The sequence below is a fragment of the Anser brachyrhynchus genome, assembly GCF_964034855.1.
Source record: "Anser brachyrhynchus genome assembly, chromosome: 18".
NCBI lineage: Eukaryota > Metazoa > Chordata > Aves > Anseriformes > Anatidae > Anser > Anser brachyrhynchus.
Window position 1 is genome coordinate 5,343,361 of NC_137711.1, and position 24,328 is coordinate 5,367,688.

General features: G+C 38.5%; 3 protein-coding genes across 10 annotated transcripts in view; 1 reads left to right on the forward strand and 2 right to left on the reverse strand.

The window, feature by feature from the left end:
- The window catches only part of STXBP4 (syntaxin binding protein 4), a 77,119-nt gene extending 66,644 nt beyond the window's left edge, over positions 1 to 10,475 (reverse strand). For 2 of the 5 annotated variants that reach the window (XM_080560390.1, XM_080560388.1), the window contains exons 1-2: positions 6,141 to 6,311; positions 4,800 to 4,912 (exon numbers count right to left, since the gene is read on the reverse strand). In XM_080560390.1, the coding sequence (XP_080416516.1) occupies positions 4,800 to 4,837 (38 nt within the window). In that variant the 5' untranslated portion in view covers positions 4,838 to 4,912; positions 6,141 to 6,311. Of the gene's footprint in view, positions 1 to 478; positions 2,929 to 4,799; positions 4,913 to 6,140; positions 6,312 to 7,032; positions 7,130 to 9,934 lie in introns of those variants that run through there. The other 3 variants (XM_080560387.1, XM_080560391.1, XM_080560389.1) reach the window with 2 other exon arrangements.
- Positions 6,365 to 9,761, forward strand: COX11 (cytochrome c oxidase copper chaperone COX11). Its single transcript, XM_080560457.1, has 4 exons — positions 6,365 to 6,741; positions 6,830 to 6,985; positions 7,531 to 7,656; positions 8,111 to 9,761. Exons 1-4 carry the CDS (start codon positions 6,436 to 6,438, stop codon positions 8,291 to 8,293), a joined length of 771 nt encoding a protein of 256 aa, XP_080416583.1. The 5' UTR covers positions 6,365 to 6,435; the 3' UTR covers positions 8,294 to 9,761.
- Positions 10,476 to 10,614: 139 nt separating the features above from the next.
- Positions 10,615 to 24,328, reverse strand: part of TOM1L1 (target of myb1 like 1 membrane trafficking protein) — a 416,402-nt gene continuing 402,688 nt past the window's right edge. For 3 of the 4 annotated variants that reach the window (XM_080560434.1, XM_080560432.1, XM_080560435.1), the window contains 10 exons: positions 24,025 to 24,132; positions 23,307 to 23,423; positions 20,050 to 20,183; positions 16,797 to 16,857; positions 15,363 to 15,483; positions 14,411 to 14,507; positions 13,848 to 13,908; positions 12,942 to 13,029; positions 12,597 to 12,669; positions 10,615 to 11,863 (listed from right to left, as the gene is read on the reverse strand). In XM_080560434.1, coding sequence (XP_080416560.1) covers positions 11,797 to 11,863; positions 12,597 to 12,669; positions 12,942 to 13,029; positions 13,848 to 13,908; positions 14,411 to 14,507; positions 15,363 to 15,483; positions 16,797 to 16,857; positions 20,050 to 20,183; positions 23,307 to 23,423; positions 24,025 to 24,132 — 927 coding nt within the window. In that variant the 3' untranslated portion in view covers positions 10,615 to 11,796. The remainder of the gene's footprint in view (positions 11,864 to 12,596; positions 12,670 to 12,941; positions 13,030 to 13,847; positions 13,909 to 14,410; positions 14,508 to 15,362; positions 15,484 to 16,796; positions 16,858 to 20,049; positions 20,184 to 23,306; positions 23,424 to 24,024; positions 24,133 to 24,328) is intronic. The other variant, XM_080560433.1, reaches the window with a different exon arrangement.

Genomic DNA, 24,328 nt, shown 5'->3' on the forward strand with positions numbered 1-24,328 from the left:
ACTTTGTTACATTGAAATTATGAAAAAATATTAAACAACACTTCAGCTGAAGTCCTGGAATGCTAATAGACTAAGTGCGTATCATTTTGTGCAGATGTTCTAGAAAAGGCAATTAAAATGAAGTCTTCGATACTTTTTTTCTATTACTTTGTTATCAGCACATACAAGGAAGTTCAACAGCTTTCTGTTTTATACCTTCTAGAGACTTACCAGATAAGTGGCTCTAGATATTATTCTGTTCTGTATTCCTGAGAAATTATTAGTCATTTATGTCCACAAACAAAATATTTAGCTAGACTTATCAATGGAAGAATAATACCCTTCCCTCAAGAATAGATATTACTTGGCACTTATTCAAAATCTTAACGATAAAAGAAAGAAGCAGCTGAAAATGGCTACAGCTTTTAAATGATTTCAACTGTACCCTTCCCAATTACAGGCTAGAGAAACACCATCAGAACCCAAAGGTTAAGCATACCAGTATAAGAGAGAAAGACCATCGAAACGCTCCGGTTCGTCTTCATCTCCCGGTGAGAGTAAGGACATTCTTCAGTAAAGCAACCAAAATACACTGGAGGTTTCCAGTTCAACGGGATAAAGGTTACCAGCAGGACAATTTCTGCTACTAACCAAAAAAACAAGTCAAACAGACAGAGCCCGAGACGAGCGTCTCTGCCTACTTAATCTTCTCTGAAACCCTCTGCGTCACATAGGCTAATTCAGCTATCCAGGCAATGTTTACTTTTTCTGTTTGAAATGGCAATTTGTAGCAACTTTAAAGACTGATAAATGCAGAGGAGGGAAAAGCTACTTGCATTTATTAAAACTGGGATTATGCAATCTATAGCTAGCAGCAACAAGCAGATGAAATAATTAAACTTATTTATTCATGTTCTTCCGGTTATTTATTTACATGCTCCCTACAAACAAGGTCAAAAGCAGTAACTCATGACCTTTCCAAAGCAACCTGCCTAGCAGGCTGGGTTATATACATCCACACACAAAAGGGAAAGCCCACAAAGCAGACAGACTGAAAGCATTAAGCAAATGCCATTATGCTATTACTTCGCGTTCTCAGTTACAGTACTGACTTGTGGCATGCTTTAACTTGGTTTTTAGTCTTTCAGTATCCAACAATCAGAAGTTTACACAGAACTTGGGCTATATATTTTCAGTAGAAATGGACATTGACATGTTTGTTTTTTGTGAAAGCAAGTAAAATTGGTACAAAAAATGACTGCATTTTGTTACATATCCTGATGATTTTTATAGCACGAATAGGTGAACAGTAGATATGATACTCTAAGTCCCATTTTCCTAGAAATGATCCGTGAACCTTCTGTTTCTGAGGCTTATTCTTTTAAACATAAAACATTTTAACTTCCTATTGAACGCTCAGAATTGGCATTCTTAATCTAAATGAGCCTCAAAAACGATCCCCTACATTTCAATGCCTACTTCCAGAAATCCTTTGTCCTTGAGCTATCAAAAAAGCCACAAAGCTTTGCAGGGCCTTCTTATTTCAACAAACCCAATGGAACATCAGAAGAACACCTGAAGGAATGAATTTCTATCATTACACTGAGAATAGTTCCAAAAAGAAAAACTATACAAGTATTTCCAGAGGTAAGACTGTTCCGACCTGAGGCTTGGTCTTTGCAGAGATATGCACATTTTTGGAAGTTCTGAGCTTCTGACAGCAGTTTTAGTTACCTACTGTTTTCTTCCATGTTTATATCACAGTATACACTCCCATTACTGCCCTGTTTTCTAAAAGATCTTAAAAAATTGCATTTTAAAATGAAAACCAAATATTCCACGTTCACTAAGGCCTTTAAATAGAAAGACGAATCCTGTCTAAAGCAGGGAGTAAACCTGTGATGAGACAGCATCTGTCAGCGTCTAGAGCCGCACAGTGGGACAGCTTGGCTACGCAAGGAATGCATATGCTTAGCTAATGCACTTTTTTTTTTTTAAAGTTGTAGTAACTGTGTTTTTATTAGCATGTAATCATTCTGGGAAAACAGTATTCGTGCTTATAAGCAACGTGCTATGTGGTGTTCAAGAATTTTGAGGTCAGTCCCTAGTGTCTGCAATCCAAGACAGGCAGAAAAGTGACGTGACCTACAAAAGACTGAGGAAAAGTCCAGTGATGAAAGTGGGAACATAAAAGCAACCTTCCCAATGCCCACAAAGCGAAGGACTCCCACTGGCCTCATTTAGAGTGCTCACATACATTTAGTGATGAAAACGTGTGCCTTTGTAGCCTTTCCTAAACCAGTTTAATTCTGCTACGGCTTCTGGTGTTAGTCCAAAGAAGGAAAAGTCACTGATATTTTAAGCATCGTATCAATTTGATTAGCTCCAGGCAAAGTTACAGAAGATGGCCAGTAAAATACCAATAGCTCTTCTACCACAAAATTTTAATTGTTCTTAACACCAGTGGAGTTCAATTTGTGGTATCAGTATATAGAGCATTTGTCAGAACAAATCACTCAGAACAATAGAGCTTTTTCACAGTGTCATGCTTTTTGCAATAGAAACACACACACACACTTAAAAATATGAATCAAGGCTATGCGTTTCCATTATTAAAAAATAAAAATTGATTTTTATTAAACCAGACATGACAAACTTCCCAACAACATATGCAGATGTAAAGTAGCATTAACCTCCCTATTTCTCCAACCTCTTTTTTCTAGAGTTTGGTTATCAGAAATACATCACTTGTTCAAAAATTGCTTCTCCATTCCTTCTTCAAGGTAAAACCATACATTATTCAGCTTCCTGAACTCATCCCCAAGGCTTCTGTCCCTCTTTACCTTAAAATTCTGTTGCTGTGCTGCTTTTTCTAACGGAGTCATATAGAAAACTGGTATTGCTTCTCTTGCCAGTTCAAGAGAACTCTCTGCCTTTCAAGAACATACTCTGTGGAATTCAAATTACTTTTTACTCCTAGAAGGAGCTTGGAACATAGTAACACTTAAAAAACAAAACAAAACCAACAACAACAACAAAAGACCACCATAAAATCTAATATTTGCAAATAAGACTAAATTTTTCAAGAGAGATTGTTACTTTGTGCAGCAAGCAGACCAAGATTTGTTTTCAAACAGACAGTAAACTACTCTCTTTGGCAACATTATTAATTATGACTCACCTTTCCCAAAAGAAATTTTGTAATGCTTTAGCAACCGAGATGAATTATAGGATAATTTAGTAAACAGTAAAAAAACATCTGCATAATCTTTTGCAGCAAGATTCACAAGATCATTTATCATAAGTAGAAAAGGTCTTCTATGAAAATCCAATACAAGTGAGTTATGCAACCATAACCTTTCAGGTTCACAAACCCTGAAAGGTGAAAATTCGTTTTGACACTAAGGACCAGAGCCAAGAGACAGCATGAACAAACTCTTTCTTCTGATCTATCCCAAAACACTAATTATTCAAAAATGTATTTTGCTGATTAGGTCATAAAGATTAAAAGGAAACATGTATCATTATATGGCAGTTGTTAAACATGGAAAAAAAAAAAAAGCTTGAGCAACCTTGTAATTAAGTAGAAGCATGAATGGTCTGAGGCTAACCCCTTGCATAGAGAAAAAAATGTATTATTTGAAGTTTAGGTAAGCCTCAATTAACATCTGATCAACTACAGTCTTAAAGCATTCTACATTGATACAGGCTCCCAGACGAGAAAAAAAAAGGTATAGAAAATCACAGTCTTGTATCATGATGTAGCTCAAGTATGGTTTTATGCACCAATTTCACGTTAATTTCTTATCTGAAAAGCTGCTTTCAGAAAACAGTGCTCTATTAACTATTTATACAATATACCTTACATATGGACCTAGCAAAACATAGCTGTTTTAAAGATATACCTTTGTATTACACACCCCATATTTCCATTAGACAATCAGATCAATTGCATCTTCAAATCCCAGGAAAAAGGAGTTATTTTTTTTTATAAATGCTTTGTGATTTTTTTTAAATCAAGTTATTCACAAAGTGGTATAATTCAAAATCTATGCTAAATTGTTTGACAATGTCTTTGAGTACTACTAGCTGGAATCTATTGCATAAACACAGTAAATATCATACAGTCGAATAAAAGCTGTCTACGCCTGTTTTTAATTATGTTTTTTATGACAGTGTTGGCATGGTTATTTAGCAGTTTGGGAGGAGTCTGAACTTATGATTTTTAATCATGATTAAATCTAACTTTGTCCTTTAGAATTTGACCCAACTTTTAAGTAGGTAACATTACTGTTTATGGAATTCATATAACTGTCATTATATATCCCGTGGCACTGTTTTTAAAACAAAAAACAAAAAGATGGTCCCAAAGCACTGCACATAAAACACTTTAGTCATACTTATTATTCTTTAAAAATAATGTATTATAATTCATAAATTCCATTCAGTGTGTTATGTTGATGTAGTTACCCCATATACACAAGGACGTCATTTACTATATACCTTACAAGTATGTTTTTATAGTTTCAAAAGTATTAAATTCTATGGGGGGCTTTATCTCTGGAGAACCAATTTAAACTGAGTGCCGATTAACTTGATGAAAAGCATAAGAGCTATTTCTTCGCTTTATGTTTAAATTCACTGGTGTTGGTGTTACCTTTTGTAAGAAGTTGCTTCAAACTGTTTCAATATTAAAGTTTTTCTTTAAGACACCAGCAAAACAAGATCCTGCTAAGGAAACTTCAAGAATTTTCATATTACAAGCCAGTAATTTTTGCGTTCCTGTATGTGTGTGGGGAAAAAAAAAAAAGAGTACTTACTTTTTATTCAGGTTTGTTAGGGGATCTGTACTGGACATCTTCAATTTTATTAAAAATTCAAAATGAAGAATTCTGAAACACGAAGCACTGGCTCATAACCAAGACAAAAATCGCTGTAAAAAAGGAGAAACCACTTTTTGAAATTTATACGGCTATGTTTATTTTCAAGCACTGATAACAATTCTTATTTATTACTGTCTAACAGAAATCCAGTGGGAGAAGAGAATTTTCATGATAAACCAGACACACTTCAATGGTGAAAACAGTAAGCAGATAATTCAGACTTAGCTGTATATTGTACCAAAACATCTGACAACCTAATTTCCTTTTAATTCATGAGTCAGGAAGTAGAAGTAAATCTGAACACTCTGTGATTAAAAACATATATATATATACACATAATTGAGATTAAAATACCACGATAAAATAATTGTGCAAGATAAAAATAATGTCTGATTTTCCTCTAGCGAAGGCCAGGTGAGCGTAATACCGTTATGAACAAGATGAGGTGTTCCGTGTGTCTTACTTTTTCACTTGGCATCTAGTATTCAGTACCTCTGGAATTGTGACTTCGAGCACGTAAGACATGGGCCACAAGGCATGCAAGACGGGGTTACGGACCAACGCACTGCATTTTTACTAGCTCATACAAGAGGTTTTAAGAAATGCAGTTATAAACGTACTGATTTACAGTCATTTGAAAAAATTCTGCAAAAGCACCAATGCAAAAATACGTGTTTGTATTGCTGGCAAATTTCCTGACCTTATGGGCTCTCTGGCTAAACCCTCACGTGGCCAAAGACTGCAAACCGTTGCTCTGGAGACACGGTACAAGTGGTAAAAGGGGGCAAATGTTTGCCCCTAACACTGCTTCCTGAGCAATGCGTATTCCCTCATCAGCCTCCGCAGTAACACAGCTTCATACAGGCACTTTATTCCTGTACGAAGTGATAAATTTAGTTTTGGAAGGCACCAAGTATTCCTGCAGCAGATAGTAGTAAAAGTTTTCAGATCTCTCACTGGAGGTGCAAAAATAACGCCCCAAACCACAGGACAAATGCTACAAAGCACGGCTTCGCTCCGGGCTTCATTACTCCCCTACTTAAAGCATCTAAACAAAAAGCGGAGCGGCACCAGGAGCAGGGCAGCGGGGCTGTGCGGAGGACGAGGGCAGGGAGGCGACTTCCAAGGGGTTTGGGACTGTCCCGGCGCCCTGAGGCGCGACCCCAGTCCCCGGTGAGGGGAGGGCAGCGGCCGCCCTCGGAGCGGGCTCTGCCGCCTCGGGGACAAAGCCCGGTCGGAGCGCGGCCGCCCGCCGGGCACGGGGCTCGGCTCGGTTACCTCGACGCCCGAGGGGTCCGCCCGGCCGGGGAAGGGAAGAGACAACGGCGGGGTCCTCCGGGAGCCTCCCCCCCCCAGCGCCTCAGCGGGGCGAGCGGCAGCGACCCCCCAGCGGCAGCGCTCCCTCCCCTCAGCGGCGCGATGGCGGTCCCCGCCTCCCCGCTTCTCCCCTCCCCGGCTCCGTGAGGCGCGGAGCCGGCCCCGTCGCCGCCCCAGGGCGGAGAGGAGCGGTGTGGAGGAGGCGGAGCGCGGCCCTGGCCCCGCCGCCATCTCGCGATAGGGGCCCGGCAGCGGGATGGGGCCGGGCGGCGGTGGCCGCCTGCGGCGGGCCCTGGGGCCGCGCTGCCTCTGGGCGATGGCGCTCGGGTGGGCGCCGCCGAGGCTGGCGGCCGGGGCTCGGTACGGGCTGTGGGCGGCCACGCAGCGGGGCGCGGCCCCTTGGGGAGCCCGCGGGCTGCGGGGCTCCAACCCCTTCACCCGCGGGCAGGAGGAGGAATGGCGGCGGCGGAACCGGACGGCGCTCACCTACATCGCCGCCGCCGCCGTGGGCATGGTGGGGATGTCGTACGCGGCCGTGCCGCTCTACCGCCTCTACTGCCAGGTACCGGGGGGGCCACGGCCGCTGCCCGCCCCCGGGGGGCCGCGGGGAGCGAGCGGCGGTGCTGAGCGCGGCCTTTGCCTTTGCCCAGGCGACCGGGCTGGGCGGAACGACGGGCGCGGGGCGCGGCGCGGCGAGGATCGAGGAGATGGAGGCGGTGAAGGAGCGGGTCGTCAAGGTCACGTTCAACGCCGACGTGCACTCCAGCCTCCAGTGGAACTTCAGGCCGCAGCAGAGCGAAATCTACGTGAGTGGGTTTCCTCCCCTCCGTCCCTCTAACGGAGCGATACTCACAAAGGCAGCTCGCAGGCTTGGGGTTCTGCCTCACGCGGTTTTGTCGCCTCACGTCCCGCTCCCGCAGGGCGCTCGGTTTGTGCATTTGGGCGCTGATCTGGAAGAAAACACAGCTGGGGCCGAAATAGGGGAGGGTTTCTGTAAACTTTTGTTTCCTCTTGGTTAAATTGTAGTTGCCCCTGACCCTTCCCTCAAGCTACCAAATGCTGTGTATAAATCCACATATTAAAATAGCTCTGCATGCTGATAAGCTGCTGAAAGAAATAATACCTCAGTGGCAAACCGGCTAAGATTCAAAATGCACACACGTAATATCGCTGATGCTTTTAATTTAGAATGGGGGTGAGCTGTCTATAGGCAAAATGTTTGTGAAATAGTGGAGTAATCAATTTGAAATGGCAAAAGAGAAAATGAAATCATTCTAGCTAAACTCTAAAGGACTCTGAGGACTGGAGGGCTGCAGGGTATTAATAATCACCATGAAATTACTTCATACAGGTGGTACCAGGAGAGACTGCACTGGCCTTTTATAAAGCGAAAAATCCTACTGACAAACCCATAATTGGAATCTCTACTTATAATGTAGTGCCCTTTGAAGCAGGACAGTACTTCAATAAAATACAAGTAAGTCTGAGACAAGTGATAATAAATGATTTTTTCTAATTTTAATCCTGAATGTTATTCTTTGTGTGTGCCACCATTTAAGAAAATACCTTAAAATTTTCAAATTACAATGCATCAGTTCATTTTTAGCCTTATCTCCATAAAAAGCTTGACTACATGTCCAGTTAAAGTGGTTCCCAAGTATATGGTATTTAGTACAATTTACTCTGTGGACAGACAGTAATCATTAGAACTAGCCTGGACAAGTTGTGCTTTTAGACATTTCATTAAAGCTATTTTTTTTCCTGTCACACAAGAGGAACAGAATTGTCCTCTTGCTTGTATGGATGATCCTTCCTCGGGTTTTAGAGATCTACATGGAAGGGGAGTTGATTTAAAAAAATGAAGCCTTCTCTTACTTTGTCAAGGAGAAATTTCACAGTATTTTCTAATTATTTTTTTCCTCCCCATACAGTGTTTTTGTTTTGAAGAACAGCGTCTGAATCCTCAAGAGGAAGTAGACATGCCTGTCTTTTTCTACATTGATCCAGAATTTGCAGAGGACCCTAAAATGGCTAAAGTTGATTTGATCACCCTCTCCTACACATTTTTTGAAGCAAAAGAAGGACAGCACTTAGCACTTCCTGGATATCAGTAACGGGCAATCTCTACACAATTTGACTTCTACTACCTGACTACCAGTTTTGAAACTTATTTTTCTATGAAAGGAAAAACTGCTGGAGTACTGTGCAATATGAAATTATATTATTAAACTACTGTGGACATATGCTGGTGTTACGAAAACGTATTTCTATTTTATTTTTTTAAACTTGTGTAGTTGGAATGTTACTTCTTAGAAATAATTAGAAATATTTCTCCATCAGAGAGCAGGAGGGAACTGTTAATGGAACACAGAAGGTTGTCTCAAGGCCGTCTTTCTATCAGATGATACATGTTAAATGAATTCTATGAGGAAAAATTTTAAACCAAAGCGTAAACTAAGATCTTTAAATACAGAGGAACAAATCAGTTTATTAAATATCTAAAATTGCACTGCTGACTGAAAAATAACTAGCCTGTATTCAGTGAAAGATATTTACTTTTTTATAGAGCAACTTAATCAGTTCACGAAATCTCAAAACTAAACAAAGTTAGACTGTATTGCTTTGTAACCCTCCCATAGCATAGGAGGATAGGATGATTCAGATGATGGTGCTCTCTTGAATTATTACTGAATCAGTAGTTCATTTGGTAAGAGCAGACTGCTCTAAAACTGTTGATGTCCAAACGGGGAACAGTAACTTAAATGTAAGCATTTCAAATCTGGGGACTGCTTGCAGAAGCATGTGATTTGAGAGGAAAATAATCTTATTTTTGTCTTTGCATATTTCCTGCATGGTTTCTATGCAGAAAACTCATTTAGAGTGTCAGAACTGTTAATAATTCCTCTTTCACTGAGAGGGCTGTACACTGGGCACACCTATGCAGAGAGAAGCTAGACTTACATATGAAATGCTTTGAAGGGAAAGGCGGTACATAATCAACTGCTCTGAATTGCAGGCTAAATTAATAGCAGAGGTGTCTCCTGAAAAAAACAAAAGAATGTCAACCCCATTCAGAGTCTGACAAAGTCTGTCCAGAAGCGTACCAGTTGATCTGAGGTCCACCTAGGTACTACTCAGTGTTTACCACTGGAACATGTAAGCCTGTATTTATGTAACTTTTTGCCATTATCTATGGGATAGGCATAATAATAATTTATCATAGTCTTGCAAATAAGGAGTGAGTTGCAGAGCAGGTTTAAGTGACGTACCCATTTTCAGACAGGAATTAATCTCAACATAGCATCTCATCTAATAGGCCAGTTCTTTCTACCCTTTTCAGCGGATCAGATCTAGTAAGGTTAAGACTAATGGTTGTTAAGACTAAAAAGGTAATGGAAGTAACTTCAGACTCAATTATGTTTGCATACAATAATTAAAAAAACAGTGCCCTTCTTTGAAAATAAATGGAAGCTATGTTTAAAATGCATTTTTGTACCAAATATCTTTTGTGTTTAAAGATTCTTGATGACAGTGTCTTATCTTCACTGTGTACTTATTAAAGTTTTAAAACTTTTTCATTAATGCTTTCATATCTCATGCATTTTATCCAGCAGAGTGTGGATCCCACACAAGTGAAAAGCATCTCTGTGAATATATCAGCAAGCCTTATAATCTAAAATTCTGGTTGTGCTCCAGAAAAAAATGCTATCAAAACTAATCTTGGAATCTACGAGAGGAAAAAAAAAAAATCTTACCTGGATTCTCTTTAATCCATTGTCTTTTTGAAAGGTGAACTGATTCTGGAAGTTTTCTACGCGTTGTTTTATTCTGGCCATGTGTTTTAGAAGAAAAAGAATCACCCCTTGACAAGTTTCATAAAGATGAAGCCAGTTTCATAAAAATGTGAGTCTTCCGCTGAGTTTGAAAGCCCAAGTTTGCATGGATACTGAGCACAATCCAACAACAAAACAAGCTCTCTAACTTCAGTAATTAACCAGTTTCTCACACGGCCTTCATATCTGTAATTTTGTATCTTTAAATATGGAAAAGTTCAGTTCGCAATCATTTCATTAGGGATTACCATATTGAAATAGCCTATTTAAACTTGTTACACTTAGGCATGCTAGGGTTTTAACAACATAATTAAGATGTAGAAGAAAAACGAATCCACCTCAAATCCTATTTTCTACAGTTTTCTCAGGCTGCTGTCCAGACCATTGCAAATAATAAAAGAGGAATAATGGTAAAGAGGCTTACCTTTTCACCTCGGCTTACAAAAAAAACCTTTACTTCCTCACGGTGTTCTATTGGTCCAGCTAATTGCAAAACTGCTAACTGGATAATTGAAACACCATGGCTTCACTCTCAAATACTTACAAAACAGTCATTATTTGAATATGCATGTCAGCTGGTAAAAACTTGGAAGTATTGGGGGTTAAGTACTCAATAAGCATTTGCTTTTATTGGGAATTGTACACTACGAAAACTGCACAAGACTGAGAACTTGTTACCACTTAACAGTTAACAATGAACATTTAAAACACAGTACTTAAAAGCAGCCAGTTAGCTTATCAGTTGTGAACACGAACCAAGTTCTCAAGATTTGTATCAATTATAAGTTAAGAGAACTCTACTTGTTAAAGTGCAGATTTAACATTCAGCATTAAAATAGACAAGGCACTTCATTTATTAAAAGATAAAACTGTTATCAACAGGTTTAAACAATTTGATTAAAATAAATGGATAACTAATGCTCATCTGCATTGTAGATGATTATTTTTCCTTCACCAGAAAACAATCTCTCCAGGGCAGGAACGTTGGAAGAAATGACTGATCCCCTTCCAATATTTACCAAGTAAATAAAAGTAACAACAACATAGCAACAAGCAGCTTTTTTCTGTTCTGTTAATCATGGATGACAGCACCTCACGTCCCAGCACAGCTTCTTATTTAAACAAAAATCCTATTATTTATCAGGGTTTTACAAAGAAAACAAAATCTGTATTCAGAATATGAATATAAGAAAGTAACCACTGTACTTGAGATATCTATCAAGAGGCCCAATTCTAGAAAAGTCCTACATATCAAAAAACCCTTATAAATTTCTAGGGAGATTAACACAGATATCAGTGAGGCCAAAATAGAAATTGGATTACGTAGTTTCTTTAAACATGACGTTCTGTTTCCTCCATATGGAGGGATAAGCAGTCCAAAGGAACAGTTAACTTGGAAGAAAAGCTTTTTTTCTATAGCTGTGAGAGTCCTTTTAGTTTACTTTTACCAGATATCAGGTGTTAGTTACTTCATATGCAGGTGACTTTGAAAAACATATTTTAGGGACTCCAAAACTTAGAGAAATAAAAATATAAATAATGTAAGTCACCTTGAAGAATATACAAACATTTAAGACAAATTCTCAAGGTGTGGATCCAAGTAACTCTTCCACATAACTTACTGTTCCAATACTTATCGTTTAGTGTGTAAAAATCCAAAAAAAAAGGTTCCTTGTGGGTCCCTTCCGACTCAGGATATTATACAATTTTATGATAGGAAGCAGTGCCCAGGACCAGCATCAGAGAGTAACTTGTGTGCTCAGTAAAAGACTTCACCTCCCTCTTCAGCATTCTGTATCCTTTTTAACTTCTGGCTTCAGCACAGTGACATCAATTTCTTCATAAATAGCTCTGAAAGAAGAAGAACAGGGCAACTCCTTCATCACAGCTTTATTTAGACAAAATGCACCAATGAAATCCTGCCCAATAAGGAACTGCCAAGAGTTTAAGTTGTTTACATACTAAAATAACATGAGCAGCAGGTTGCCCAGCTTTCTACAGAAGCAAGAGCCAGTCCTATGGTGCGTTTGTGACTATACATTTAATGAGAAATCTCTGGACATCATCACTTTTGATTAAATAAACTTGGAAACATGACTGCAAAATGCAAATGGCCTGCATGCCATGAGACACGTAATTATTACACTACTTAAAAAAAAAGAGAGAAAGCCTTGCTGAGATTTTTCTACCTCAGGTTCCTCAAAGTAAGTTTTACGCAGATGATTCCATTTTTTTCTCAGTTTACTGGTAAAAATGATAATTTAAGTTTCTTACTAGTTTTCTGCCTATTTGGTCCTTTGGAGATTCCTCAAATCCATTTTAAATAGAGGACTTCCTTGAGATTCAGCAGAACGTTTTTAAAAAACTCAAGGTCGTCTTGAACAGAAATTAGATTGGCTCATAGAATCATAATATGGTTTGGATTAGAAGCGACCTTTAAAGATCTCCAATTTATATTAGCAATCCAGTTGGTCAACAAACTTGCTCTGAATAGTGTGGTCTTCTCTCAGAAGAAAAAGACATCTCAGAATTCTTGTTTGGCACCTAAGAGAACTGTAAATTATCTATTTTAAAAACTACTTACTCTGTGGGAGCCAAAGGATCAAATTCCATTATCTCGTAGTAATGAGGTGACTGTGACTTGTTCTTTGATGTGGCTGAAGGGTAAAGACAGTTAAATACAGATTGAAATGTAACTGAAAGAACACTTAATGCATATTTTTTATATCTTTCTGAAACTAGCAGATTTTCTCCCATTTATCTAGTTGCTTTAAATGGGCAGAGAAGCCATGAGCTATGTAAGATTTTTGTCAGTGTTAGTTGCTGCTCCTAGTCTTTAACAGGCACTATATAAAGCACTTAAGTGCTAACAAAAATAAATAAATAAATAGATCTTTGTGAAAATTAAGTGGCCTGCAGTATTTATTACCTGCTGGTGATGATCCATTTAATGATGTAGTATGTCCAGTCTGCAGATTTACTGGATTCAGAGGCACTGGGCTTAAAAGAGTTGCCAACTGAGGAAATCAAGCAAAACAGCACATAAACAGATTGATCTAGGAGAACCCGTTTGACTTAACTTGCGTAAGTGCTGACTTATCTTTAGACTCTCAGACTGTAACAAGTAAATTCCAAAAACAGGTCAAGAGTTATAAATCTAATTAACCTCCCTTCCCCACACAATGAAGTTCAAAACATCTTTTAGGGTTATTTATAGCACATTTGTATAATTTACTTCTGTGTAATTTGTTACACTACACAAAGGTGGCAGTACAGCTGTCTCATTTTACTTGCAGTTTAAAATAAGGAGTATGAGTGTGTGTTTGTGGGGCTGCTTCTTTTCTATTTCATACTGCCTACCACAAATTCAAAACAATACCTTGAAATCCGTTCATATTCTTTGTATTCCTTCTGTCATGGCTTTTTTGTCTGCAGCATACACATTTTTCCTATGCTGTATTTGATTTTTAATTTATTTATTTTAGAGATGCTTATTTGAGATATGAAATACACCACCGTAACATAATGGCAAGAGGAAGAGATCACAGCTTGCTTCACACAGTAACAGATTAAACACAAACAATACAGCAACTTTTTGCAAACTCCATTGAGATTATGCTAGACCTAAAAAATATGCTTCCACATTGGCACCTGTGGTATCACCACAGGAAAGTTGGCCTGGTCAGCAAATACAGAGCATTCCCTGATGTCTGGAGAAGTGCCACAGAGCAGATCTTTAAATCACATTTGGACAGCAGTCAGGGTAAATCCGAACAGTTTTCCTTTTGACAGTTGCCAGCAAGGAAAGATTATTCTGAACATGAGCGTTACTCACATTGCTATATATATGTCCAGCTGGGGTGATTCCACTATTGTTTTGTGCTTCAGTTGTAAATCTAGGAGAGAGCAATAGTTTCTCAGTTACTTTCAACGTATTAAAACTATATATCACAATAGCTGCATTATTTTTTTTAACTGGTTTGTCTTCACCTTATGTCACAACTATGAGCAGCAAGAGCAAGTGGGACAGTGTTCCATTTACCTAATAGGTGGGAATCTGCAAGGATTCTCTTTCCTATCTTAAACTGTTCTTCTTGACTTGTACAATTCATCTATTTCTCCCTTTAACCACAGCACTGGTAAGACTCAAGCAGAAAGTCATATATATCGCAAATATGTTGAACTAAGTTTATGTTTGTCAGTATTTAAAAGGTGCTGCAGGTGTTGTGTATTTAGCATACAGGTAGTTTTCACTTGTTTTACTTGACTAATGTGTAGAAGAAACATTAAATAGCTCTGTTCTCAGAGCTTACTATGAAAATTTTGTATCAATTACAGAGGACTAATAGCTCTGATTAGCTTTTACCTGCTAACGTTTCTTGATAAGAGATTACTCACGGGAATTGCTGAGCTTTTGTAGTAGTTGCTGAATCTAGCTGTGGATAAATTGATGGATGGTGCCTTCTTGCATCTTCAGGGTGTGCAGATATGCAATCTGAAATTCAAAGTGATATTTAATGATTGTTTAAACATTATTAATGAAGTGTTCCATTACTTGTACTATGATCACTGAGGGAATAAAGTTTTGTTTGGAAGGCATATCAAGAACATGAAACAAAGTCTGTTTATCGTATGAAAGAAAATTATAACAACTCTGATAATATATTAGTTGTAATATATTTATTTTCTTGTTCATTGTCAGAACATCAGTAGTGCTATATATGGTAGATACCAATTTAAACTCCTTCCACTATTTCTAAAAAACTAAAATAGAATTATCTGTATTTATTTTTTGGAACATATTCATGCCTTTAACTTAGGTGTATGGACTCCCCTAAAGAGTGGATAGACGAGGACTTCTGAAATCAGTAATTCAGGGTACCAAAGATAGGAGCTTTAATCACTCCTTTCCCTATGAAAGGAGCCTAAAGTTAGATGAGGTAAATATGTTTCTCAGAGTGAACTGCTGTTAACATCAAGTGCCTCCTTAAAAAAACTTAAGAAATCAAGGGAGTACAAGAAAAGCATATCTCCATTTCTTTCTTCCAAGCCTACAGAACAAGCAACTATCACACTGTTTCAGGAGCTTTATTGTACAGAAAACTTTTTTTTTTTTTCCCAAATTTAAGAAATGGGGGAGAAAGATTATTGCTTCCACTGTAAACTAGTTACAAGGAACCTTATGCTGTTTTTTTTAAATGTATGTACGCACATCAATTCTCATGTTTCTTCAAGTTAAGGAGTATCTTAGTTTACTCTCTTACAAGGAAAGTCTTGATCCCTCCACTAAGCTTGTGTTGGTTTGTTTTAGGAAATCAGCCAGCAAGGGAAATATGCATTCATCACTTACTAAGGCCTGAAAACTGAGACGCTGCAGAGTCAGTTCCCAACGCAGTTGACACAGGACATGGAGAATCTGTAGAGAGGTCAAGTAGATCACTTGAGGGAGCAGATGGCTGTTTCCTGTACAGCTTAACATTTAAAAAGGAATAAATTATTAAAAAAAAAAAAAGAAACATGTATAGTTTTAAATAAGCAGTTTAATTGTGTGTATGTGTGTGAAAGTGATAACTAATGAAACAGAAAAGCTTTCTAGAAAACATGAGCTTCAGCAAGGTTGCCATTTCAAAAATTTAGGAAAATTCAATAGTAGGATACGGGACTGACTCAGTTCCAAAGTTTAAGATTGTTTAGATACAAGTCTGATACTGATCTTCTGCTTAACCCTGTAAAATTATATTCATATTACTTACGTGTATTATTGTGATTTGATAAATAATTAGGAGGTTTTTTTTTCAGTTCTGTTTTGGATAGGAAGAGCTCAGAATCACAGAATTTCCCAGAGCACAGAAGAAAGGTTTCCCTTGTTTCTCATGTGAATGTGAGAGAATTAAAAAAGCAGCCAAAGATTTTAATAAAAACCACATGCTTGAATCATATGGGTTTGGCCACACCAGATTAAAAAAAAAAAAGGCATTTTAAACTTAGAGATGCCTGAATAATATTAAAATACACAGGCTGCACCATTAGGACTACAAACTAATCCAACAGTCCATTCATCAAGCAAAAACATCTACCTACATAACCAGGATGTAGTAACAGCAGTTTTTCAAGGAAAACAAGATTGTCTTCTACCTTTCTTTAATAATTATCAGCTGTATTTCAGCATTCAGAATGCAGTCATTTTCATTCTGAGCCCTAGATGACTGTTCAATTATGTCTTACAAGAAGCTGAAACATGCAAAACTACTTTGGGCAATATAATTAACAACCATAATTATCAATCAATAAAGGACAGCCAGACTTGCTACAAGCCATTATTCACAACTCAAAAAGCTTCAACTTCACAGAGAGAAAAAAATATCAGATATAGTGAATTCTGATAGTGTAGTAGTATTTTGGTATTTAAATACTTACAGAGAATAAATGAAAGAAAACATTATGGTTCCTCACTTCATATATGGCAGATAATTAATTGTGCTTAGCTACAGAAGTAATAAAATGGAATTTGAATAGATCTCTCATTTTGCCTCGTTTTTCTCAGTCAAGCTTACATCATAGATTTGACATTGTTTGTTACTTTAGTTACACAAATTTGCATGAAATTCTGCAAGTGAGACTTCTGAAAATCAGTAAGAGTAGCATCATCCTGCTGGAGAAAGCAGGCTATACCTCTCAATTAGAGAATAAAATGTTGCTTATACTTGAAAGATATTTTTCACAATGAACAGAAATAGGAATGTTCTTAGTCCTGCAGCTCACAAGTTCACGTATCGTTACTCACCTCTTCACGTTCACGCTGTATTCTCTGATTCTCCAAGAAACGAACTCTGTTTCGAGAGAACCTGTTAAATTACAAAGCTAGATGTTTGTTCTGAAGAAGCTGGCAGTTCTAACCAAAGCCTGATTATCAAAGGACTGCAGATAGACACAGGACAAGCACTACAGGTGTTTTTCTCTGGGGCACTGCTGTGCTGGAAATCTGATTCACTTTACTCCAGGGCTGTGGTCCTCCAATGACCTACTACCACAAGTTACCTTGTCTTTGGGCTCACTTTTTGGAGACAGCCATCTGTTTCTTCCAAAACAAGCCAAGGCACAGCTGACAATAAAGTTTGCCTCTGTTCATACCAGACAGGTGATGGTGAACATGTACTGTGCCAAATCTGACTCCTTCTGACCAACTGTGTCCCAAGAAGGTGATGACTGAGGCCCAGTCAGGTGATACTCAGCACCTGTACAGCCAATCTGTTAGAGAAGCAAGGGTCTTGGACCCTTAGGGTGGCATGGACGTGAGACTATCCACAGAGCTGCGCCTGGTATTCAGGGTTACCATACTGGTGAGGCCTACAAAGATAATATATATGTAGGGAGGAGCGGAAGAAAAAAAAACGTTCTGACTGCAGAACAAATATTTATCTGAAATACAATAAGAAATTGAAAATTGCTAAGGCCACTAGAGGGAGTTATCGTTACATACATGAGGCCAGTTTATTGCACAATGGTGACTGCTCCTGATTTAATTTGGACTCTACATTAACAATCAGAAACAGAGAATGCAGCATGACTTGTCTTCAAACAATGCACACAGTACGAAACGGATGCAGCTAGTTAAAATCAGATTGTCCTTTACACATCTCATTGTTCAGAGGGAGTTCCAAAAACAAACCTTCCACAACAAACATTAATGAAATAAATTTTAATGCTTAAACAACTGTAAAGTGCAAATGCATGTGCACTCACAAAGACTTGCTACATACAAACCATAACATTATAGTATTAAAATGCATAAGCCTTCTGTCCAGTTTCACAATGGCCTATTAATTGCTCCTTCAATCACCTGGTATCTTCCAAAAGGAATTTTTTGAATTATTCATAATTCAAGAAGTTCTTGGCATTGCTAGCATCCATCCATCCTAAAAATATATCCCCACATCTGACTAACGTGGATTTACAGATGCTCAACAGAATTCTATTTTTGCTTTACTAAAATTAAACACTTCCTAAAGCAATAAGTGAACACAGAATTTGTTCAAGACAGTTAGTGCGAGATGTGACGATGCTGCTGGAGACACAAGAATATGTGAAAACTAAATGTTGTCAAGATTAGGCCCAAAGTTTGTGCCACGACACTTAGAAGAACAAGTGATATTTTGAGCGTAGCAGTCAGAAGAGGTTTAAAAAGAAAAGATGAAGAAGCTCTCTAAATCTATTGTGTTTAATCGTTAAGACATCTGAATGAGAGCAGTCTTCCAAAGAAAAGCTATGTATGAGTTGTAAGTTGAATACTAAAGTTAGTGCTAAAACTCTGAAGGACCAGGCTTTCTTGTCTTGGCAGAAGGGTCATAGGCTTACAAAGTGTAGATTACCACAGCTCCTTATAGCATAGTCATCACCACAACAACTGTCAAGTGGCCACATCAATATTTTGTACAAAATTTTTTTTTTTTACTGACAGCCCTCTGACCTTCAAGTTGAAGCAGTGCTCCTTGCTCTAGTAACCAAAAAGTTACTACATTTTTTTTGTTCATAGTATCTCATCCACGTGTCTCAAAGGAACCATCCCAACTCTGAACACATACTGCAATATTTAAAACGCTTATTTCCATTGAAATAGAGCAAACAATTTCTCTCTGTGGAAGTGATACTAGGAGTACGATCGAGCGCAGCGTTCTTCACTTACACTGAAGAACAAGAATAAAGACGTGGAATTTCACTGTCTGTTCAGAAGGGGAAAGGATTTCAAGAACAGCAGTGTACCTAGTTGTTACCTTGGAAGCACTTTTTGAAGCATGTTAAACTCCTGCCTCTTGCTTTGCGTTGCATGACTTAAACAAGGGTCTTAGAAAATCATTGCTTTAAAAACTACAGGTAAGGTAAGTATCTGTTAGGAATGCCCTTCCTTTCCTCTATCCTGCACTACGTGAATACCTTCTAACACATTTCTCATATGTCTAGGTTTTAGAACAAAGTAAAGGATAAGTCAATTTACCTCTAACACCTGTCAGAAGTTTATAGCATTCTGTACAAGGACTACTACCTGAAAAATTTGTCTCCTTAATGCCAATCTATTGACTGACATAAGAGGTAAGGGATGGAGGAATGTCTAATGGCTAAAGGACTTCAACTCACCCAAACCCCATAAGTGAACTCTTCAGGTCTCCCTGGAAGATTCCATTTTTCAAATGCATAAAGCAAATTATAATTTGCTCCTGGAACCATTGTACTTGGTACAAAAGTACTTCTAGAATATTTCCTAGGCAAGGAGGACATAAACTACTTAACATGGAAGGCTAGTTCCTATTAAACCAGAATACACTCCACGAGTATATTCACTGTGATATTTTGGGGGATAATACTGAAATTTTGAGTTTAAATTTCATTTCATTTTTGCTAGCATCTAGTCATGCTACCACTGACATAACAGGCAAATTCAAAGGATGTCAACGCAAGTATTGCAGTGCTTCCATGCGTGAAAGAAAAACATTTTCTGCTGTAAGGCAGGTAGAACAGCTTGTTTCAATTCAGTTGAGAAAAGCAAGCGACTCTCTTAAGCATGCAATAAAACTGAATGCTGTTCCACGGCTGATTTCTGCAGTAAGCTGTCAAAGTTGTACAGAAAGGACAGCAAATATTCTTTCCTGGAAGCGTATACATGTAACAAAAGTAAGGACCATCACCAGGACCAAAGGGTTTGTAGCAGACTGATGTTAAATTCACTGTGCTCAACCAGAAAGGAGCATCAAATTCCAAAATTATTTTTGTTTGTGTGCCTCCATCTAATTTCCTGTCTACGCTGTTAACTTGTTTTACCACATTCTAATAGTTTTCTAACTAGCTTATTAACTGCTTCTGAAATGCTTAGGGGAAGGCAAATAAATAATTTACTCCTTTTGTTGTCAACTTTCTTTTCTGGATTTAAGGAAAGAAATGTCTCCTTGTAAAGATTCAGCATTAGTCACATGGACCATCTGTATCCATTACGTGTGCTTATCCAGGTAGGACACCAAATGTGAGAAAAGAGACCCTGTACTTACCTTTCGTGTCCCAGGAGAACATTATTCAGATCTTCATTTACTTGTATTAACTCAACTATCACATCTTCATTTTCCACTGTCACCAACAATTCCATGATCCTCTCCTGCATCACCCGACAGGTCTTATACAGTTTCTGCCCGAGGGAGGGGAAGAAAAAAAATCACAACTGTGGTCTCCTAATTTGTCAGTTTTGGAGAAGAATGATAAGACAGTCGAGTGCTGCAGACTCACAGGTAACATCCCTTAATTTATACAAACCACACATACCAAGAGTTGCAAATAGTGTAATTTTCATGTCTTTGATCTCTGCAGAGCCAGGCTGACAACAACTACCATCACTGCCAGCACTCCTAGCCCTATGGAGCCCCTACCTATGACCTTCATTTCTGAAGATCCATCTGTCTCTGAAGTCTAAATTTCAAATTGCAAAATAATGAAGACCCCTCTGGGTGATGCAGAGCACATTTGATTTGAGTCTGATTGAAGCTGATTAAACACAGTAGGACACTTCACATGGCTGTAACAAACGTGATCCTGGTTCAACATCTGCTTGAAGAAAAGACAATAGTACTGTACAGGACAGAAGTGCTATGTGACACAAGTCTCTGCCTCTTCCTCTGAGTGGGGAGGTCTGGATGCACTTAATTCATGCACTTTTTTGAGAAAGCTATATAAACCTAGCAGAATCAGCTGACAGGAGATGTATGAGGATTTACTGAGTAGATTTTTACATTATTGCCAATTGAAATGGAAGTTAGTTTATTTACATTCCTCTCCCCTGCTGATTTTGCATGTTCAAAGAAACACATTCTTTAGCATCAAGAGCTTCATCTCAGCCAAAATCTTTTTTCCACAGTATATTTTGCAAATGCTGTCTGTCTCTGCTTAAGATAAAAAGAAAAAAGGGAGGGGGGGAACTTACTCTGTTTGCACACTGCTATTGAAAAAGCACTCTGGCATTATTTTCAAACTGATCTGATTTTTCTCAGAAAACACACAAAAAAATCTACACGGAACTTGTGTAAAAAGAAATCTTATACCCCTTTGCCAAATCTGCATAAGGATTACACAATACTGTATCTCCTGGTATTATATTTTCACAGCCCAGGATAAAACACACAAAAATGTGTTCAGTTTAATGCATGTAATTAAATTTTAAACCTCTTCAACTCCACACCTTATTACATTAACCCCATTCCAAAAAACGTGTATTTCTTATGAATCTATTACACAGGCAGACAGGTTCCTTTGAAAAAATCAATATGCAATAAAGTAGTAAATTGAGATGCTCATTTCAAGCATGAATTTGCTAGGCTTTGCTCCTACTCACCATGAAGCATGTACTCTAATGTTCTGAAAACTGGAGTGTTACAACAATGGACTACCAGCTGATATAAAATCAGTGATTCCAACAAATCTGTGCTAATGCTTACCAGCTGATGATCTGGACCTAAATTCCTGCATGTCCATCAAGTATGTCTATTTGCTATCCGGTACAAGTATTTGTTACTTCTTTTGGTTGATACTGGCTTTCAGCTGTTCTTTAACTTTTGTTACTGGTAAGCACAGTATTTCAAGAGAAATCTGCTATCTTAAGCCTTCTGTAGAACAGGGTGGAGAAAGGGAGGAGCTAGTCACTAACAAAGCTACAGAACCGAAAGTATGTTGCACTGATAAAGTTTACCCTGTTAAACTTTTCATTAAGAAACCCTGGATACTCAGTAGGACTGATATTCATCTCTCCAACTCACTCAAAGCCTAAACAAGCAGCTCTTTTAATAAAGGACTTTGTTCTCCAACAACAAAAGCCTAATCCAAGCAATCCAGGTAGAGCCACAAACGGGCACATTAAGCATAGTTAAAGAAACAGGCTAGCCATGCTTGCTGTTCTGTACCACTCAGTGCATGGAGGAAAAGAACAGTGAAATTAACATAGAAGGAATGAGTTTTTAGGCACTCCCCCACAAATGGGAGCTCCACACCCTGTCCTCAAACTTTTGCCAACAATTTTATTACTGGGAGTGCCAATAAGAATCCACCGGCTTACTGTGGGCAACCTAATATGCATACCCGCACGCAGAAGGGCCATGCTGTAGGAGCCAGGAAACAAACGACACTTTTTCTGTTTCACCTCTACCCCCTTGGACCAGCAGCCTCACAGAGCTCTTCAAAAGAGACAGTGGTGATGATGTCAGGAATTTCTGGGGGAGCAGAAACCGCTGAGAGATGGATTGTCTCCTATCTGGTTCCCCCAGGCCAGCAGCGCTGCCCATCACTGATGATGATACACAGGGACCAACTACTGCTCTCTCTCCATATCTCAGTGAGAACCCATCCAAAAAAGGACACAGCTGAACAGCACAACCCTGAAGGCAAACCAAGAGTACCCAATAAAAAGTTCCTTGCGAAGGAATAATTCTCCACTGGGCAAGACAACCACACCAAAGGCTTGTAAAAATTAGATCAGTTCTTCAATGCATTTGATGTTGACAAATTACCAAAAATGCTTCCTTTGCATAGAATTTTGGAGGTAACTTTAGAAACAGAAAGATGTGATAAAAGCTTTTTGAATTCTTGCAGAAAATATGAAACAGCAAAAAGTCCATTTAAGATAAGTCACTATTGAAATGCTAAAGTAATACTACATTTTTAATTTCTAAAACAGAAAACAGCCTGGGCAAGTAGAATGTATGCATATTTGCTATCAAATCTAAACGACTATTGCAATAGACTTCCTTCAGGCTACACTTAAAGAGCACGTGGCTTCACCTATTGCACAGCAAGCTCCCAATCTTTGAGGTCACACACACAAAACCAAGGCTTCGTATTCTTCACTGTCCTTCAGTTTGCCTTTAAGGTACTGGTAATAATAAAGAGAGCCCTGCAAACTCCAGGATGGGTATGAGAGATTGTGTCATCACCTATTTTCCCAGAAGGCAACTGCGTTCACCTGGAATGTTCTCAAGCATGTTCTGTCAAACAGCCCTAACAGAGAACGCTCCATTATGAAATTCTTTTGCCCTTGGAATTCCCTAGAGCTTAAATTTATATTGCAAGCTGTTTTGTCCTTTCATGACTATCTAGATGTCAGAGGAAGGTGAAGGAGACAAGAGAAAGCTGAGCAAAACCAGAGATCGAAACCCGATTTTGGTTTCCATTTTGCAGATTAAATCCAGATATTATGAGAAAGGGTACAACATATTCTAAAATCAGCTTTGAGCAAATGAAGAGTTCCTATGACAGAGTTAGTGCATACCTGTAAAAGATTCATATCATCCGGATTTTCAGAGCCAGGAACATTTTCTTTTAATATTGATGACATGACTCTCACATTCATTTTTGCCATATCCAGTTCACTGTACAGTTTCCCAATCTGTTCAGTTCAACATGACAGAATATTGTGCAGGTGAACAGAGCGAGCAGAGTAATTCTTACCTCTAATATGTACTTTCTTCCCCATTAGGTATAACATAGCTAATTAGCGTTATTTTACTCCAGTGACATCCCTTGAAAATAGGAATTAGCTCAGCTTCTCTATGTCCAATCACACTAAGATCTAAATCTGATAACCCTACTTATTTTCTGTACACTTAGTGCCTCTCACTACTGAGAAGACTGTTACTCTTTTTAGTTAACTACAGGCCAAGCAGGAACAGAAATGAACTGTCCTTTTCTTTCTAAGAATAATCTCTTATTTGCATAAGACACTAGTCTTATGTAAAAGTAAGTTTGGCTTTCTCTCTTATCTTAGAAGTAACTTTTATTGATTTGCATAACAACATCATAAGAGATCATGAGAAATTCTCATGCTCAAGTAAATGATTCCACTTTCTGGCTGAGTACAACCTGGCATTTATCCAAGTGATTTCTGCATGCTTTGCTTTGGCAAACCACCATGTAAAGCATCTTCAGGAGAATTTCACCAGCACATTTCAAGCAGAAAATCCCTCCCCTCCAAACCTGCAGTACTGTACCTGCTCAGCAGTCAACAGTAATGTTGGGCCCGTGGGAAGAGGCAATAGGGAACGTTTGGTGGGATTAGCAGAAGATGGTGATGACTTTGTAGGATGCTGAGATGAAGACTGTTAAAAGACAAAAGAGCAGAGCTTGAGTTTAACAAAAGAATTGAAACTGACATCCAGATGAGAGTGCTACAAAACGTCTGTCAGACTAGACAACTGGGCATTAGCTTTCGCATAATCAATGCTCCCAGGGAATTTGTTGAGCAAGGTCTATTTATAAGAATAAATCTAATAGCTACTTTGTAATGAAATCAGG

Bases quoted from the DNA above. Each gene is read 5' to 3' on its own strand.
- COX11 (XM_080560457.1), top strand. From the start codon at position 6,436: ATGGGGCCGGGCGGCGGTGGCCGCCTGCGGCGGGCCCTGGGGCCGCGC. The intron at 6,986-7,530 runs GTGAGTGGGTTT...TACTTCATACAG, and splicing joins CGCAGCAGAGCGAAATCTAC to GTGGTACCAGGAGAGACTGC. The intron at 7,657-8,110 runs GTAAGTCTGAGA...CTCCCCATACAG, and splicing joins AGTACTTCAATAAAATACAA to TGTTTTTGTTTTGAAGAACA.